This window comes from Protopterus annectens, chromosome 3.part0 (genome assembly GCF_019279795.1).
Source record: "Protopterus annectens isolate FY-2018-M chromosome 3.part0, PAN1.0, whole genome shotgun sequence".
Taxonomy (NCBI): domain Eukaryota; kingdom Metazoa; phylum Chordata; order Ceratodontiformes; family Protopteridae; genus Protopterus; species Protopterus annectens.
Window position 1 is genome coordinate 1,715,212,373 of NC_056731.1, and position 20,360 is coordinate 1,715,232,732.

General features: G+C 39.9%; 1 protein-coding gene across 1 annotated transcript in view; it reads right to left on the minus strand.

The window, feature by feature from the left end:
* KIAA0319 (KIAA0319 ortholog) overlaps window positions 1-20,360 on the minus strand; it is a 2,335,945-nt gene that overhangs the window by 1,861,672 nt on the left and 453,913 nt on the right. The window contains exon 4 of the mRNA XM_044065978.1: window positions 7,948-8,137. Within this exon, the coding sequence (XP_043921913.1) occupies window positions 7,948-8,137 (190 nt within the window). The remainder of the gene's footprint in view (window positions 1-7,947; window positions 8,138-20,360) is intronic.

The following is a 20,360-nucleotide window of genomic DNA, read 5'->3' on the forward strand; positions in this document are numbered from 1 at the left end:
CTTAGCACGGATAACCTCAATTTCAGGTTAATTAAGACCTATGTTAGCAGCTGTCTATTTGGGACAAATGATCCTATTAGGAGGGTTGAACTTCATTATTTGAAAAATTACATAGTTATGTGTGTTTGCATTAATTTACCAGGTTCTAGGGGTGTTCCATGAGTATGTATGTTTTTTGTTTTAGGGCTTTTATTAAAACAAAAAGTCTTGTAAATGTGACATAGGTTCCAGTGTTTATGATAAGAAAAAAACTGTACAAAGGATCAACTTGCCAAACATTAATTGGTGCATCTATCACAAAAGCTGGAAACAAACATTTAAAAAGCTGCCTTATATAATAGGGGGAAATAATGACTTCTTACCATAATGGCAACACTTTCCATATTATCTTGAAATGTGAATGGCCTCACAGGTACAGATAAAAAGGAAATAATATTTAAATATATTAAGAAATGCAGAGTGCAAATAGCAATTCTACAAGAAACACATTTGGAAAGAAGTGACCATGTGAATTTGATGAAGATAGATATTCAGCAGCATATCAGGGACACAGGAAGAGAGGAGTACTTTTATTAATTGGTAGAGGGGAAAATATAATAATGGCATATTTGTGGTAGTAAGGGGCAACTGGCAAGGGATGAGGATTACACTGGCATGTATTTTTACTCCCCCCAAAAATACTATTATGCAATCTAAATAAATTGGGAGAATTAATCAGCTTTAAGCAGGGAATATTACTTACAGGGAATGGAATTTGATTTGCAACAATGAGGTTGTATCTAGGTGGCCTAGAAGAATAAATATAACAAGATGGTAGATTTCTGAAGAAATTTATGAAAATATTTGGTATGGAAGACATGAATTTAATAGTAGGAACTCAGATAATTTACATACTATTTCTCTAGGTACAATAACTGGACAAGACTACGCAGAAATTATATTTCACAAGAACATGTGCATTTAATTAAGAACTTTGATACACATCCAATAACTATTTCAGATCATATGACAATAATTACCAAAATAAAAATTGCAAGGTAATGAAGCAAAGATGGGACAGTGGTGCTTCCCTACCTACCTGTTAAAAAGAGATGATTTTAGGAATATGTAGCAGAAATTATTCAGGAGTTATTAGGAAAGATAGAAAGTACTCCAGACAGTGAGTGGGATAAAATGAAAGTAGAGTTTAAGACAGAGCAGAAATAAAAGAAAAAGAGTGGTTAAAAACAAGAAGAATTACTTAGAAGTGTTTACAAAGGTTAGAGTATTACAGAATGAGGAGAATCTCATAAGAACAAGAAGAGAGACAATTGCAGAGTGCTAAATACAAAATAAGGGAATACTTCCATAATACACAAGTTTAGAAAGACTGATATTAACCGTTATTTTTTTTTTCAAATTTCAAACACATTTACTGAGTTATCACTTGTGCCACAGGCAACCTTACATTTATGTAAAAGTAATCAAATCATATTAAAAAATTCACATTTACAAACATTATACATCACATATATTGATATATATCATACAATCTACGCATCATTACATAAATGGTTCAATTCTTACCTTCTCTTAACCTCATTCCTCCTCCAAAATATTTTTCTGTGTGTATTGTTCCCACAATTTTCATTTTTTTTCTATGTTATTTACTCTTACATATATATATATATATATATATATATATATATATATATATATATATGGAGGACATAGGACAACAAAGATAGGGAGCAGATGACCTCACAAATCCAGTTGTAAAGTAATGGAAAGGCTCACCATGCAAGGTGGGGACAGGAGGGGGGAGGCTGAACCACACAGAGACAGACAACATGAATCTATTGTTATGGCAAGTACGTAACTTTTATATCTGATGTTGTCTGCTCCATCTGGCTTCAACCTGTGGGACAGAGTCCCCAGCCACAAAAAATTGCTCAGCAGGAACTAAAGAAGGATAGTCCGCAACACAGTGGAGACAAGGGAATCACTGGATCTAAACTGAACATGTAGTTTATAATGTGACACAACGGTGTGGGGCCCAGGCAAGTAGCAGCTGCACAAATCTGATCCACAGGTACTCTAGAAAAGAAAGCTGTATAAGTAACCATAGCTCTTGACAAATGACACTTAGGCCTGTAAGGAAGGGCCTTGCCTTTCAAGGAATATGCAAACAGAATACAATCTGACAGCCAGCTGGATAAAGTTACTTTAGGAACATGCGAGTCCATCCTGGATTTTGAAATGGAGACAAATAATTGGCTAGATTTCCTCTAATCTTTTGTATGATCTAGATAAAATCTCAGGTGACTATGAGAATCCAAACAATGCAGAATGTATTCTCCTTTATTGGAGAAATGAGGGGGGGGGTGAATACAGGACAATGAATTAAACTGTTAAGGTTATTCTTGGAAGCTACTTTAGGTAAAAAGGAAGGGCTTGTACAAAGAGAAATGCTGTCATTATGAAAACCCAAATAAGGATGTGAAAAATCAAGAGCTTGCAATTCTGAAATCTTCCTGACAGAAATAACTGCTACAAAAAACAAAGTTTTCCAAGACAAAAGCTTCTAGTTTGAAGTAGCTTAAGGTTGAAATGAAGGGCCTGCAAGGACCCGCAACACAAAAGGCAAATCCCAGGGATTCTGCACAGGGGAAGTAACAAAAATGTACCTTTAAGGGACGCCTTGCATATATAAAGCGAAGGCAGAGGAACATTATCTCTGCCAACATGAACATTAGAAATAGGCACCAGTTACACTTTGTTTAAAAAACGGAGTCTTACTGAAACAATTCAACAAGGAAATCCAAAACAGATTCCAAGGGGGTGAAGAAAGGATCAAGATTACGAGATTCTGCCCACATAAGAAACCTCCTCCATTTACTAGAATGCCACTTCCTGGTGGACTCTTTTTGAGATGAGAACAAAATATGAACAACAGTCTGTGAAAGCTTTGGATTTCTGTCCATCAAAGGAAATGGAGGAATCATGGGGTTACCTTGAGGGACTGCAGGTTTAGAGGCTCCAGACCTGCAGGGAGAGAAATGAGATTTGGCATGAGATCCAGCACCCAAAGGGGGTACTTCACAAGAAGCCAGAGGAAGGGAAACCACACCTGATGAGGTCAAAAGGGGCTCTATGAGGGATCACACTGGCTCTGTAGTGGGCTGCTTTCTGAAGAAAACTATCAGTAGAGCAATTGTGGGATACTTGTACAGGAGGAGCCCTGGGAATCAAGCATGCAGAACAGCATCCCTGGATGACTATCCCAGAGGAGGGATTAGGGCATAATAACTGTTGCACTTGGTGTTGGAGAGGGAAGCAAAAGGTCACAACATGGAGTGTCCCAAAGCCAAAAAATCTGAGTCAGAGCCCTCAGATTTAGGAACCATTTGTGAGGTAACAGAATGCTCCTGTTGAGGCTGTTTACCAGAATGCCTGATTTACCCAGGATCTGCTTTGCCACCAGAAACTGCTAAGAAGAAATCACCCATTGCCAAACACTCATGGCCTCTCAGCAAAAAGGATAAGAACATGTTACCCCCTGCTTGTTCAAATACCAGAAGACCAACATACTGTCCACCTGAATCACAATCACACCTCTGGGAAGAATGTCTTGAAAAGACTGCAACATGAGAACTGCTCTCATCTCCAGAACTCTGATGTGAATGTGGGCCTCTGCAGATAACCAGGTCCATTGAACTGTCCTCCCTTTGAATTGCCCCCCATCCCCACCCCAAGAAGGAGGTGTCCATGGTGACCATGACTGATGGAGATGGAAAAACAAATAGTCTCCCACTGGTTACTAAAGCAGACCACAACCACCAAGAATTTGGTTGTGACAGACTCATGTCAGTTGTACTGGAAAGTACACTGGGTGGATTAGAAATGACCACTGAACAGCCAGAGTCCATTGCAGAGCTCTCATATAATATCTTGCTATTGAAACTAATCCTATGGATGCTGCCATGTGACCTAAAAGTTTCATAACCATTTGAGCAGGAGATTTTGAGACTGCAAGCACCGATAAGGCCTGAGCACGAAGATTGGACACTCTTGACAGTGGCAACCCGGTTATCTGATTGACTGTATCCAGGCAGCAACCTATGAAGTCTAAAACTTGAGCTGGCTGTAGGCTCGACATGGGGTAATTGGCTGTAATGCCTAAATAGTTCCACAGATGGAGTAAGGAATCTCTGGCCATGATCAGTGATGCTCTTGTGGGGGGTGGAGAGCAGCCAATCATTCAGGTAGGGAAAGACATGAAAACCCTGCAGCTGGAGCAAGGCTGCAACCACTGCAATACATTTGGTAAACACCCATGGGGCAGTGGTGAGACCAAATGGCAGGACGTTGAACTGAAAATGACTGTACTCCAGCTGGAAGTGCAAAAACCTTGTAGCATCTGTCTATCTTGATATGATGGTAGGTGTCCTTGAGGTTTATCAAGCACATCCAATCGTTCTTCTCAGCAGATGTAAGATGGACTGCACCATGACCATCTGGAACTTGGTCTTTTTCATGAACTGATTCAGTCTGCTCAAATCCAAAAAGGGCCTAAGGTCCTGTGCCCTTCTTGGAACTAATAAGAATCTGGAATTGATACCAGATGCTTACTGATCTGGTGGGACCTCCTGGATGACTCTGTTTGCACTCAGCTTGTGAATCTGTGTTACTACCCATGTTTAATGATGGAATGGAACATTTGAAAGTCAGATTTGATGAAAATATGGAACATCTGAAAAGGGAATGAAGTAACATCTGGATATGGCTGAGCATCCACACGTCCAAGGTGATGGCTTCCCAAGCTACTGGATGCAGAATGAAATAACCTCTGACTGCCTCCAGAGCAGGACAGTTGAGCAACTTTCCCAGGATCACTGGAAGGGCCTGTCAGAGAATGCCCCACAGAAATCACCCTGCCTTGTAGGAAGCATCCGTTATGATTTCCCCTCATCCTTGGAAAGAACCCTGTGAAGAAGTATCCTGAGAAGTCTGCTGTGACTTTCTGAAGAAGAAATGCTTGCCCCCTTTTTTCTTCCTTAAAAAGGTCTGCTGTAGGGTGGTAAAGCACACCCCAATAGCAGACAGAGTCTTCCGGTCTTACTGGCTTCTCAAGAGTTTCCTTGACTTTTGGCCCAAAAAGAGAAAAGCCATCAAAAGGGGTATCAAAAAAGGATGGCTTCAAGCATCTGCAAAGTTACATAAATGCATCCATGTGTGGTGTTGCATAGCAATGCCAGAGCCAGCCATTATGGATGCTCCATTGGCTACATTCAAAATGAGCCTCATGGATGCACTGGTTATAGAAAGCAGGGTAGATAACTGAGTCTCCAGCATCTTCTGGGTCACTGGAGACTTCTTCTTCTTTCGGCTTTTCCCGGTTATGGGGTCGCCACAGCAGATCACCTGTCCGCTCATGATTGGCAGTAGAGTTTTACGGTGTCAAGTTGCCTGAAGGTTTTGGGCCAAAAGTGACTGGTATTTGGAACTGTTCAAAATTCCCCCCACCTTGACTAAAGCCCCAGCTCCAGCTGAAGAAAAGCAACCACAAATCATGATACTGCCAACCACCATGCTTCACCGTTGGGATGGTGTTCTTTTGGTGATGCAATGTGTTGTCTTTGAGCCAAACGTACCTTTTGGAATTGTGGCCAAAAAGTTCAACCTTGATCTCATCAGACCATAACACATTTTCTCAGATACGTTTGGGAGACCTGATGTATTGTTTTGCAAATTTTAGCCAGGCCTGGATGTTTTTCCGTGTAAGAAAAGGCTTCCTTCTTGCAACCCTACTCCATAGTCCAGACATATGGAGAATACAGGAGATTGTTGTCACGTGTGGTGCATAACCAGTACTTGCTAGAAATTCCTGCAGCTCCTTCAATGTTGCTGTAGGTCTCTTGACAGCCTCCCTGACCAGTTTTCGTCTTGTCTTTTCATCAATTTTGAAGGGACATCCAGTTCTTTGCAATGTCACTGTTGTCCCACATTTTCTCCACTTGTTCCATGGCATATCCAATGCTGTGGAAATTTTTTTGTACCCTTCTCCTGACTGATATCTTTCAACAATGAGATCCCTTTGATGTTTTGTAAGCTCTCTGCAAACCATGGCGTTTGCTGTAGCGGGCAACTGAGTAAATGTCAGGAAAATCCTACTAGGACAGCTGAACTTTATTTGGGGTTAAACAGTCTCTTTAATTGATGGCAGGTGTGTACCCAAGAAGACTGAATGCTGTAATTCAATCAAAGGTGCTTCAACAAAGTATTAGTTTAAGGGTGTGCACACTTATGCCATCAGCTTATTGTACGTTTTTTATTTTTTTTATATTTTTCCCCTAACAGATTTGTTTGTTTTTCAGTTGAACTGTACAGGTTGTAGGTCACATTAAAGGTGGGAAACGTTTTGAAATTATTTATTGTGATCTCATTTTTTATATTACAAAAACCTTGCATTTCAACAGGGGTGTGTACACTTTTTATATCCACTGTATCATTATCCAGTGTGCTGAAGTTAAGAGCTGCTAATATATAACCTCTTCTTATTTAAAAATGTGAAACAAAAATACAGCTTTGCTTTTACCACTTTATTATTTATTTTTTATAATTTTATTTTTGAGATGTATACAGACACAAAATAACTTTTAGCATTACTTTTGCATATGACTTTTTGATCACATGCCCATTTGTAATAGTATTTAGTGGTAGATTAGGAGTTATTTGTTGGTTCCAATGAAGTTCTGAAAATTTTAAAGATAAAAGCACTCAACTGCCTGTTGTGTCTTTCGGCTTTTCCTGGTTAGGGGTCGCCACAGCGGAACTCCGATCCGCTAATGATTGGTAGTTGATTTTTATGTGCCGAGTTACCAGCCCTGACGCACAACCTTCAACGAAGGTACGCCCATTCACACATGTCTCCATGCAGAAGACGCTCTAGCTGAGAATCGAACCGAACAGTGTCTTACTGTGAGGCGACAACGCTACCGCAGCACCACCACCGCGGGTACTGTTATTAAATAATTTTATTTTACTACTGAGCACCTGGACTCACTTCAACACAGTATTTCTCCAGCTGGAATGATTAAGTAAGACATGTTTGTGTTACTAGTACAAGTAATTACACACAATTTGCAATGCATTTAATTGCTTAGTACAAACAAACTGCATTATAAATGAAACAGATTTAAACATTCTTTTTCCACCACCATACAGAACCTACTACAGATGCCAGTTAAGCACATGCCAGAAACATTTACAGTATAAAATATAAAAATGGCAAGAGTACAAAGGCATATGAATATGGACGTGAAAAGTATATCCAGAGTCATTGAATGCTGTGTCTGCTATGTACTACTGGTGATCAAGTACTGAGAAGATAAAGTGTTGGATTGCACAGTATCAGTTGTTTTCCATTCTTCATCATTGTGCAGTCTCAAAGTCAAGAAACATAAGTTGCAGGGGTATGACACAGTTCTCCATATAATTTTGTGCTCCACATACCAGAACATTTTCACTATGATAAAGTTACTAAAAAAGAAATCCCATGCTATTTAAAGTGTATTAATACACCTTTCCTATATGTCATTGTTCAATAAGTGTAGGTTTTCCATATGTGGGATTATTCACCGGTGACATAACTACCAGGAATTTGTATGTGTACAGTCATTCAGTGGCTGGGCTGGAATACATGGGGATTCAGTTATATGGAGTTTGATAAGATGTTCTGTAACCATAAAAGCATACACTGGGGCAGAGGATGGCTTAATTAAAATAAAATCTGATCTAATAACATCACAAGACATATCTCATCTGTTCTTGTTTGAATGTGCACAATACACTGCTAACAATTCTAAGTTATAGCTTTTACATGAAGATACTGTAACTGTAGCAACATGCTTTATTAAAACAATCTTCAATATCAATGGGAAGTTTACATCTATAAGCTTACTGTACCTGTTGGTTTAGTTGTTGAGGAGTGAGTGGTTACATCTTTTGGAAAAGATACATGAATACTTGTAGAAGGTGGTGTGATCACTTCTTGGACAAATGTTCTTTGAACTGATAAGAAGGTGTGGCTGTCTTCATACACAGGTGATGGAGATTCCAGCATCACTGGCTTTAAGTCAACAGAGGATATGAGACCCTACCAGAATAAACAATAAATGTACACTCTAATTCCTGTTTTTCTTTTCTTAATGTGTGCAATTTCAAGTAAAATCATCTCAGCATACAGATATGTTAACTGGCTTCAAGCCAATTCACAGAACAGGAAACATGAAGACATGTAGCTCTTGCTTAGTCTGCATCACCAAATATTTTTGTTTTCTTTCTGTCTTTCAGTCACTTCAACTTTATTCTTTTTCTGACTTTAAACTAATTTTCTGTGTCATTTACTGTTAGGTTTTCCACTGTAAGAAAGTTATTCAAAAAGAAAACCCATGCTACTTAAAGTGTATTGTTACACTTTTCATATATAATTGTGCCTTACAGTTAATTTCTGGATATAATCCTGATGTTAAAACTGCAAGTGGTTTGAAAACAACAAGATTAAGAAATTATTTTTCGTCTTTCCAATTTACTGTCAACTCATTTTTAAATTATGGCCACACCCTCAAAATTATGTTATCTTGAGTGCTAGCATTGATTTACATATATCAAAGCATTCAGGGTAACCAAAACCAACAAACTTCTTTAGATGAACAGCTACTTACATTATGGTTTCACTAACAGATCATTGTATCAGTTGAACCACACGAAACTGCCAACAGGCACGCACAAACCACTAAACAAGAAAAAATAAAAAAATCGCAAACCACAAGGTAGAAAACGAGAAACTGTTTAATAGAAGGTCAACAATGTTAAAATGTGGAGCTTGCAAACACTGCAAATTTATTAATGGTGGTCCCTATGTCTCAGTGGCTAGTTGTAATTTTTCTTTAAAATGTCCAGGAAAATGCAACTGCAACTCCTCTGTGGTAGTGTACTTGGCAACATGTACATCCTGCCCTGGGTTCTACATGGGAAAAAACTACACCTAGGCTCAGGGACAGGATTGGAGAACATCTTAGTGTCATTAAAAATAAGGATATACACAATGCCTTGTATGAACTGTTGAATGTAATAATTTTAAAAAGTTTGTTTTCTTTGTGATAGATAGAATCTAATTTAAAGAAAGGGGTGGTGATGCTAAAACAGAGGTGGAGATAAAGGAGGTCAGGTGGCAACTTAGACTTAATGCCATGGTTGCACCAGGCCTCAATGACAACATCTCTATTAAGCCAATTTTAAAACAGAGGGCAACTAGTATTTAGCCCTACAGGACAGTCACTTACGATTTAATACAATATTAGATTTTTGTGTTGATATTGTTTAATTATTAATCAGGAAGTTTAATGTACATCAGCATTTAAACTAAAATGTTTATTGTAAATACATTTTTAATTCAGATTGTAATAGGGTATTATACGTAGTACAATGTGGCTTTAAGAAGTAATCTTTCATGGTTTTAAATCTAATCAGCAAGTCAAAATGATTGGTTGCCTCATTTTGGTTAAGATATTTAAAAATGTTTTTATCATTTCGTAAATTACTCTGAAAAAGCCTGTTGGAATACTAAGGCGAAAGCGCATAGTCCTTTGCACCTTCTGTTAAACAGTTTCTCGTTTTCTACCTTGTGGGCTGAGATTTTTCATTGTATCAGTTGATTTTAATGTATAGTGTTCCACCTGTGAGACACAGCTGACACATTTTCTTACTGTGATATGACTCCACTGTTGCTGTACTTAGCATGTAAAACAGTATCTTAAACAATAATGCAGGCAGTGAGGCATTGTGGGTTCAGTCCTCCATGATGTCCTGCCATGAGTTTTCAGCTTCAAGAAAATTTTCAAGGGGTAGCATTCAACAAAATTAGTTGTTAAAATACCACATTTTTTCATAAACGCTAAAAATTTATATAGGTTATAATGACATTATTTCCTTCATTAAGGGTTGATTATTTAATTTACGATGTTGTTGTTACTATGGAAAGTGCAATAATACATTTTAAATGCTAATCTTATCTTACTTACTTGAATGACTAATTTCCATTGCTAATATGTCATAGCAAAGAATTGAATGCATTGTACTTGTCGAATAGCACAACGTCCATACTTTCCACAACCATTTTATAATCCTATAGCACACTATGAATTAATAATGTAACAGACCACTCTAAAATAGTAATGTGATTAAAAAACTGAAGGTTATGTATTTACCATAATGACAAATATGGATGACCAGGTCCATCCTTTGCAACAACAGACCTAGTGCTAGTACAGGCATCAAGAGAAAATGGCTCCTAAAACCTTCCCTGGTTGCTTCAGTCCATCCTCCAATCTCAAAATGCACTGAGGTGCTGCTCTACTCCAGATCTCAATTATATTGCATGTTGCAAGCCTCTAGACCAAATCAGAAGGGGGGGGGATTATGGAGAATGGACCTATCATTTTGCTAACTATGCAATCATATCTGGTAAGAAGAGGTCCATCCTACATAAAATTAAGACAGAGCACAGACTAGTATTCCTGGCATTCTCCTTTTAGAATTACCCATTACTACCATGTCTCCAAAGGAAGATCTTGAATGGGATATTACATTCAGCTTATAGTGCCTTGTGAAAATATTGATGGAAGACCAAGAAGATGCTGCAGAAATATCACCTAAGTTTGAATTGTGGTGGGGGGGGGGGGGATAAGAGGAAGCAACTGCTTAGAAGATTGAGCTTTTGTACTTTACGAAGCAGCTAATTATATTTGTTGCAACACAGCATAATATAATGTAGTCTCAGAGAAATGCTTCCAGTTGCCTTAGACACTTTAGAACCAAGCCTTTTAATTGAAAAAATAATGAAAAGTTGTAAATTCTTGAACACATATTTGGTCTCACTAACCTAAACCTCAGCTGCCTATGTAAAATCATAGTGTGAAGGAGGTATTTGCCATTGAAGTAATACCTGGGGAAGGAGACTATAGAGATGTTGGACTTTTGACCAATATGGGTCTATTGTTGTAAATCATTAAATATAATGCCTACTTTGTCATGTGTCTGTCCACACATATGCAACAACTGGAATGCCCACAGAGATACCTTACTAAAAGGATACCAGGCCAAAACAACACGTCCTCCATGGGCCAACTCAAAGCCCTGTCACTATACTTAGTATCCTAAGATAAGACCTGTGTCTGGCATACAAGGCATCCTCTGAGCAATTACTGATGGATTTACTGCACATTAGCAAGTCAAATGGCAACAGAAATACCTGGTCTAGTGATCTAAACCTCTTCTGTAACATCACTAGAATGTCTTGGAGGGACAGGTATATCTCACAGAGGGTACCGCTGCTGTGGAACAGACTCCTCAGCCACATAAAACAAGTTCATCACTGTCCATATTCAAGCACAACTTAGCTCTATGGATAAGAAAAGTACAGTTGTGTACACTTACCATAAATGTAGATGTTAGAGTGTTTTCACTGTTGCAGTCATTACATTTGGGTAATCTGCTGGCAGTTTGCCCTCAGTTGGCCTGAATAACAAAGTCTTGAGTCCTGCATCGGTTGCTGTCTCCTCTTCCATGACGTCAGGTCGTCAGGGGTATAAAACATGCAGCTGACGCCATTTTATTCAGTTTTTCTTACCCCAGATGTCAGGTGCCCCCCAAATGGGGAGCAAAAATATATATAAATAAACAGTAAACATATGAATGCACTTTTAGAAACATAAACTTTACCTTCGACTAAAAGCAAATACACCACAAAGGCTTTTGAATATAGTGAAGGAAAGAAAAGGTATAGAATGGGGGATGGCGGGTGGGTAACCCGGACTGCAACAGTGAATACACTCGAACATCTACATTTATGGTAAGTGTACATAACTGTACTATGTTCTTCGTGTTTCACTGCTGCAGTCATTACATTTGGGTAGAATCCCAAAGCTATGGATGGGAGGATGGAACTAAACAGCATTAGGAGCAGCTATAAGGCCCTGCAGGACTGCAGTGGCAAAGCCTGCCCTGGATTTAGAAAAGAAAGGTAAATGATCATGCTTTGTGAAAGTATGAACAGAGCCCCAAGTAGCAGCTTCTAGAATGTCTTTGGTTGGGACCCCTCTGAGAAAAGCTGCTGAAGTAGAGGCAGCCCTGGTGGAATGTGATCTGATCCCCTTGGGCACAGGTTTACCATGGTGCAAATAGCAGAAACAAATGCAGTGGCTTATCCACTAAGAAATAGTCTGCTTTGATACAGCCTTCCCCTCTGATCCTGCAGCAAATGCTACCAGTAGTTGCTCAGACTTTCTTAGAGATTTGGTCCTGTTTAAGTAGAATCTTAGTTGTCTATGTATATCCAATGAACGCAGAATCTGCTCCCCCTTGTTCTTTCTGCGGATTTGGGTAAAATGTTGGCAGGTGAATAGTCTGGTTAAGAGCCACTCTGGATACCACTTTAGGCATAAAAGAAGGCTTGGTCCTGAGGGCCACCCTGTCCGGGTAAAATATAATGAAAGGCTCCACTGCCATGAGAGCCTGTAATTCTGAAACCCTTCTTGCTGAAGTGACTGCAAAAAGAAAAGCTGTTTTCCAAGACAGAAATCTTATATCCGCAGTAGCTGATGGCTCAAAAGGAGGCAGGGTGAGTTTTTCCAGCACAAAATTGAGGTCCCATGCAGGAGTTGGTGTTCTCCTGGGAGGCCTTAAATTGTTGGCCCCTCTAAGATATTGCTTAAGTAGTGGATGAGAAAAGAGGGGAGGCTCTGTGTTGTGATGAGTCGAGATGGCAGAGGCATGGATTTTTATTGAAGAAAAAGATAGGCCCTTGTCAAGCATCTCACTTAAGTATTGTAAAATCTGAGGAATATTGGGCTTTGCTGTGCCTATTCCTTGTGCTTGGTTCCAAGCACAGAATCTCTTCCACTTATTAGCATAAGATTTTCTAGTACTAGGCCTTCTGGCTTCCAAAATGACATCCAGTACAGATTTACTGAGAGGTGTGGTTTGAATAATTAGTTGATTAGCCATGCTGCAAGATTCAGAGTTTGGAGCTGAGTGTGCAGAATTTGATAGTTCTGCTGAGACCGTAGATGAGGTATTTGAGGCAAGTAACATGGAGGAAGGTGTGACATATTCCTTAGAAGCGGGTATCAGTGCTCGCGAGGCCAGTCTGGAGCAATTAGGATCATTTTTGGTTTTTCCTGTCTGACATTTAGCAAGACCTTGGAGAGTAGAGGCAGAGGAGGAAAGGCATAGACTGATAGGTTTTTCCAGCTGAAGGATAGAGCATCCACTTTCCATGCTTTTTTGTGATGAGTCCTTGTGCAGAATTTGTCCAACTGATAATTTTGGGGAGAGACAAATAGATCTATGTCTGGGCTCCCCCATTTCTGGGTTAACATGCTGAAGATTTGTAGATCCAGTTTCCATTTGTGCGGGTCTATAAGATTTCTGCTTAGGTCGTCTGCCAGAGTATTTTGCTTTCCTGGCAGGAATTGAGCTTGAAGATGTATTTGGTAAGTCAAGGCTGTGTTCCACAATGCCATGGCTAGTCTGCAAAGGGGGTAGGAATGTGTACCCCCCTGCTTGTTTATGTACCACATAACTGTGGTGTTGTCCGTCTTTATCAGAAGTTGTCCTGAATGAAATAAGTCTTTGAAGGCTGTCAGAGCATTCTGAACAGCTAGCATTTCTTTCTGGTTGATATGCAGATGCATTTGGTTTGGGCTCCACTTGCCCTGAATGCATCTCCCTGCCAGGTGGGCCCCCCAAGCATAGTCTGATGCGTCTGTAGTTACGGTTTGGGTTGCAGGGGGTAGAGTGAATGACAGTCCCTTGTTTTGGTGACATGTCTCTGCCCACCAAAGAAACTCCTGTTGTAGGCAGGGAATGAGAGGAATCATTGTTTCCAGGCTGTGACAATGTTGACTTCATAAACTTTTTAGGTACCACTGAAGTTTCCTCATATGCAGTCTCGCATATGGAATTAGTAGAATGCAAGATGCCATGAACCCCAAAGTCTGCAGAATTTGTCTTGCAGATAACTTGGTTTTTGTTGCCATTTGTTTGAAGTATGTTGTCAGTTGCCTTTGTCTGGCGTGAGGTAGGCCATCTGGGCAGTTGTATTCAAGCTTGCACCCAGGAATGTAATTATTTGAGAGGGTACCAGTTGTGGTTTATTTTCGTTTATGGTGTACCCTAGGCATGCTAGAAGACTTTTTACAAATGCCAGATGTTGAAGAAGAGTGTCCTTGTCCTCTGCTTGAATGAGACAATCATCCAGATAAGGATAAATTTGAATGTTTCTTTGTCTGCAAAATGCAATTACTGGTGCCAGGCACTTTGCAAAGACCCTGGGTGCAGTAGATAAGCCAAAGGGCAGTGCAGATAATTGGTAATGCAAAAAACCTGCTTTGAAGCGGAGGTATCTTCTGCATGATTCCCTTATTGGGATATGCAGGTATGCCTCTTTTAAGTCTAGAGTTACTAACCAAGCATTTTTGCCCAGCATAGGCAGTAGCTGTTGTAAAGTCAGCATTTTGAATTTTGGAATGTCCAGGAACGTGTTCAGAATCGATAAGTCCAGTAATGGACGCCATGAATTGTCTTTTCTGGGTACCAGGAAAAGTCTTGAATAAAAACCTTGCCCTTTTTCCTTTTCTTTTACCGGTTGAATAGCCCCCATATCCATGAGGAACATGACTTGTTTCTGGGCCTCTGCCCACTGGTTTGGTGGCAGATCCAGCCATCCATTTGGAATTGGCAAAGTATGGAAATGAAATCTGTAGCCATGGGATACTATGTTTAATACCCACTTGTCCTGGGTAATTAACTGCCAACTTTGAGCATGAAGTGCAAGTTTCCCCCCCAAGGGGGCTGCCAAAAGATAAGTGCTTGGAGATGGTATTGGAAAGTCATTGAGACTGCTTACTGTAGGGTTGTGCTTTGTTTCCTCCAGATTTGGAGGTGGAGGAACCCCATTGCCTTGACCTGTAAGAACCCTGTGATTGATATCTGGAGCCTTTTGAGCGCCTGGGTTTGCCCTGAGTGGCTCTGTTGGACACAGGAAAGGACAAATTTTTTGGTAGGCCAGTGCCTACTGAACCTGGGTGGCTGCACTTGCAAGAAATCTTTTACAGTTTGCATAGATTTAGCTTTGTCTTCCATTTTCTTTAAAACCTCTTCTGCCTTATTACCAAACAGAGTATCATGCTGCAAAGGGGCATCCAACAATTTAGCTTTAACATGATCAGGCAGATTTTGCTCCTTGGGCCAGGCATGCCTTCTAATCACAGATCCAGTAATGGCGGCCCTACAAGAGGCCTCCAAAGAATCAAAACCACATTGCAAAGTATGCTTTCCAACCTGTTCTGCTGAATGCAATAAATCCTGTAACTCTTTATTTTCCACACAATCAGAAATCAACATCATTTTCTGTTTCAGTAAGCCCATAACATGCTGTTGATATTTAAGCATACGAAACTGGCAGTTTAAAGCCCTGATTGCCAAGGTTGCAGACGTATAAACCTTCTTACCCCATCTATCCAGCGCCCTGGAATCTCTATCAGAAGGGGTAGGATTTTTGGCTGTAGAAGCCTTAACACCCTTGGGACCCTGAGAAATAGTTTCAGGATCAACAGCAGGATTTTTGAAAAGAAATTTGTGGGAGTCAGGAACCCTGTACTATCTGTCTGGCTTACTAGGAGCCGGAGGCAGGGAATCAGGAGCCATGCTTGATTCAGAGAACACATCATCAACAATGTCTAATACAGGAGGTATGCTGAGGAAGAAGAAGGAAATCCCTAAGCCTCTTTTTTGATTCAGAGAAGTCCTGACTCTCCCAGTGAAAATGTTCCTTTAAAGTATGCAAAGTCTCTCCAAAAGAGCAATACTCAGGAGGAGATGCAGATGGGATGGATTCCTCTGCATCAGAATCCTCATAGGGTGCAACAGAAAATTCCTGATCAAAAGAGGAATCAGAAGAAATGGAAACCTGATCTGAATATTCAAAATCAGTGTCTTGCCTAGGTGTTTCAGCTATATGGTAGTTTTGAATGCCCATGACATTTTTCCTTTTCAGGTCTGTTATGGACTAATTCAGGCCATTAAAGCCAAACTCCACCCCAAACCTGCACAACTAGTGGGGTTTGGCTTTATTTCCGGAACTCGCTCTAGTGGAGCTCAATATTTCAAATGGTGAAAGGTAAACCATGTGAATGGACTTAAAGACTGAAGGTCAGAATGGGATTTGCCCAAAAGGTGGGACAAGAAAGTCCTGAGTATACACAGGTAGAGAGCTTCCTCCAAAAGGTGAGGAATAAACAATGGAAACCATTCCCTTTGAGGCCAGACTGAGCTATGAAAATGGCTTTGGAGTTATAATATTAAGAAATTCTACAAATATGTGAGTAATGCAAAAGGAAAAGATGTTTGTTTCGACAATTTGTTTTTTTCCATAAAAGCAGATGTGATAAGTGACACATGCGTCATACCAATATGTTAAGCATATATTTTTCAGAAATGGTCTTTCCAGCAGTTAGCTCTTTCAGAACTATTAAGGTGTCTGACAAAAACAACTGGACTTGCCAAGTAATCACAGAAGAGATGGTGAAGTCCTCCATGAAGGTACGAGTACAGTATCAGATTGCCCTGCAGGGAATTTCATTAGTTTACTATTTGGACCTCTTAGATTATTTACTATACTAACTTATGGAAATATTCCACACTACTAGAAGCCAGCACAATTAGCACCAGTTTACAAAGGGGGAAGACAGGATGTGGTTAACAATTACCATCCACTTAGTCTAACATCTTTACTTGGAAGAAGTTTTGAGAAGTATCTGCTGTCATTATTTCAGAATGATAGACTACCTTGAGCCACAGCAGCATTAGAAGAGTTTTAGTGATAGATGACTCTATTGTTAGGCACAATGACTCATCACTCACAAAGCTGGATAATGACAGGGTTATAGTGAGTTTTATTTCAGGTGCCAGAATCTCTGACATCAAAAGGGTCCTCAAGACGTTAGCTCCTAATAAATATGATTGTGGATTTTTTAGTACTACACATATTTCTCCAGACACAGTGTCAGCATCTTTACCCAAAATAAATAGTGACTGTAGACCAGGACCTGATAATATCCCTGGATTACTTTAAAACAGACAGCTAAAGATATCACTACTACACTCACATTATTTAATACTAACAGAATGCTTTGTTCCATGCAACTGAAAAACAGACAACATAGTTTAAAAAAGATTTCCAACTACAGATTTCTTAGTAGGGATTTTTTTTAGATGTTTGTTAGCAGTTCTAGAAGCGGATATTAAAAATGGGCCACTTAACAGATTTGTGTCAGCATTGTTTCATTAAAAAAGTTCCACTTTTACAAACTTAGTGGTCTTTTATGAACTAATTATGAAAACTATGGGTTTTGGCATTCATGTGGGTGTGGTTTATCTTGATCTGACTAAAGTTTTGATACTATCAACCACATGATAATTGCTAATTTAATGAACCAACTTTCTGTTAATACTTTTATTGTGATCTGGACAGCAAGCAGGCTCAGTGGTAGACAACTAAGAGTGAAGGTTTAACAGCCACTTTTCTAACTAGGCTAAAATAAAAACTGGTGTGCTTCAAGAGTTGGTCTTAGGACTATTGCTGTTTAATATCATATTTTCTTTTATACCCTTGACTAAACAGAAGTTATTTACTCACCATAACAATGCATGTGTGTTGTTTGTTTCTGTCCTTCTTTAACCACTGGGTTTCTGATCTGACCTTGGATCCAACCTTGGTCACTTCTCAGACTATGGAGCTGTGTCTCAAGCTCCTCCCCTTACCCATAATCCCCTAAACCCCACATTACCTCAGATTGAGTTTGCCCCTTAATATTAAGATGTGGAAACAGACCTATAGGTATGTAGAATAGAAGTCTCAAATCATAAAAGCAAAGGTATACGGAGCTCAGACAGGAAAAAGTCCAAAAGGACATGCATTCAGGTCATACCAGGCAAATATAACAGTCTCTTTCACCAATGGAAAGGAGCTTGGAGGGAGGGGAGGCTGAGGAAGGATGAAAACAGACAACACAGATGCATTATTATGGTGAGTACATAACTTTTGTATCTGATGTAGTCTTTTTTGTCCATTCCTCAACCACTGAGACAGAGTCCCTAGCTAATAAAAACCTAGGGTGGTCTCATGGAATGATATTCTGAAGTGCACTGGACCATGGAGCAGCAGCACAAATGTCATCTATATGAATTCTTGATAAGAAAGTGAAGGTGGTGGAAAATAACCTTGTGGAATGAGCTTGTGGCAGTCCTGGTAATGTCAAATCTTTTTGCTTATTAATGTAGGAAATGCAATCAGTGAGAAACATAGCTAAAGTGACATTAGACACATACTTTCCCAATTTGGCCTTTGAGAAGGAAATAAACAACTGATCAGATTTTTTCTGAAATTCTTTTTGCTATAGAGATAGAATTTCAGTTGCCTGTCAATATCCAACAAATGAAGCATATATTCTCCTTTATTAGAAAGGTTTGGAAAGAAAGCTGGCAGATTAATGGATTGATTATGGGCAAATTCTGATGCAACTTTTGGGAGAAAGGAAGGATGCTGGAGGGATAGATTCCCTTCGCAAAGACTTCCCTTACTATGGAACAGCGTCCCGATCTACATAATCCAGAGCCCCTCACTATCATTCTTCAAGAGGAACCTTGATGAGTGTATGGGTAACAGAAAGTTCACACCGGGGATCACACCAACAGCACTACTAGATACAGGCCAAGGGTACTAGCTGCTAGTACAAGGGTCTAGGGAACTACTAAAGGGGCAGTGAATACCGCACAACATGGCTGGGCTAATATATGCCTTCGGGCAGATAGCCCAGTACCAACCTATGAACCTATTAATGTGAAGAGAAACTTTCTCTTTATAAAATATAAGGTAAGGTGGCTTGCAAGACAATGCCTGGAGTTCACACATTCACCTGCCAGATGAAATGATGACTAGAAAAATTGTCTTCCAATACAAACATTTTAATTCAGCTTTTGTTGTGAGTTCAATGGGAGCCTGAGTCAAGGCCTGGAGGAGAACTGCCAAATCCAATGGAGATGTGGGATCCTTGACAGATGGTCTAAATAAAAATGTACCTTTGAGGAAAACTTTCCATGGTGTGAGGGATGCCAAAGATGAATGGTCTTTACCAATATCATAATTAGAAATCACAGTCAGTTGTACCTTAATTGTGGAGTAACTTGCCCCACTATGGAAAATGGAAGTCAGAAAATCTAGGACAGCTGGAATGTTTTCTGAAAAGGTATCCAAGTGTCTCTGATTGTCCCAAACAGAATTTTTTTCCATTTGTTCTTGTATATTTTTCTAGAAGAATCCTTTTGGGAAGCTGTAAGTATCTGCAAAATTTGGGAAGAAGGCCTGGACTGTCTAGCCATTATGGGAAGAGGAAACACATGTAGTTAACTTGAGGGCTTGCATGCCTAGATAAGATAATCAAAATGGGTGAGATAGAAGATCCTGAGAAGGATCCAGAACCCAAGGAAGGCATATTAGGTGAGGCCAAAGGAAGGGAAATCACATTTGTCAGGGCCAGAATGGGGCCAATGAGAATCACCTTACTCCTCCATTGAGATGCTTTTTGTAGATGCTTAGATATGTGGGGAGAAGGGGGATGAGCAAAAAAAGGAGATGGGGAGGGCAGTCATGAATCACAGCATCTCTCGGTGACTCCCCCACCAGGGGAATAGGGCAAAATACCTGTTGCATTTGAAATTGTGGGCAGAAGTGAACAGATTGCAGCATGGCTGACCCAATGGTGGAAACTCTGGACACTGATGGATTGAGAGACTACTTGTGAGGGAATACAATAGATCTGCTCAGTCTGTCTGCTAAAATATTGGGACTTCCCTGGAATGTGCACTGCAAAAGAAAGCATCTGGAAGAGATTACCCATAGCCACACCATCACTGTCTCTCAACACAAAGGGTAAGAGTGGATGTCCCCCTGCTTGCTGATGTAACAGATCACTGGCATTTTGTCTGTCTGTATAACAATCATTCCTAGTGGTCTGCAATGCTAGAAGGACTGCTCTCATCTCTAGAACACTGATTTGAAGATTGGCCTCTAAGGGGAACTATGTGCCTTGAACTGTCTGTCCCAAGTAGTATCCCCCAACCAACCCAGCTGAGAAATGTCCATGGTCACCATGGCTTTTGGCATGGGTAGAACAAAGGAACAGCCCTGAAAGACATTTGTTGCATGACTCCACCAGGAGACATATTTCTTGCAGATCTTTATCATTCAAATGGGAAAG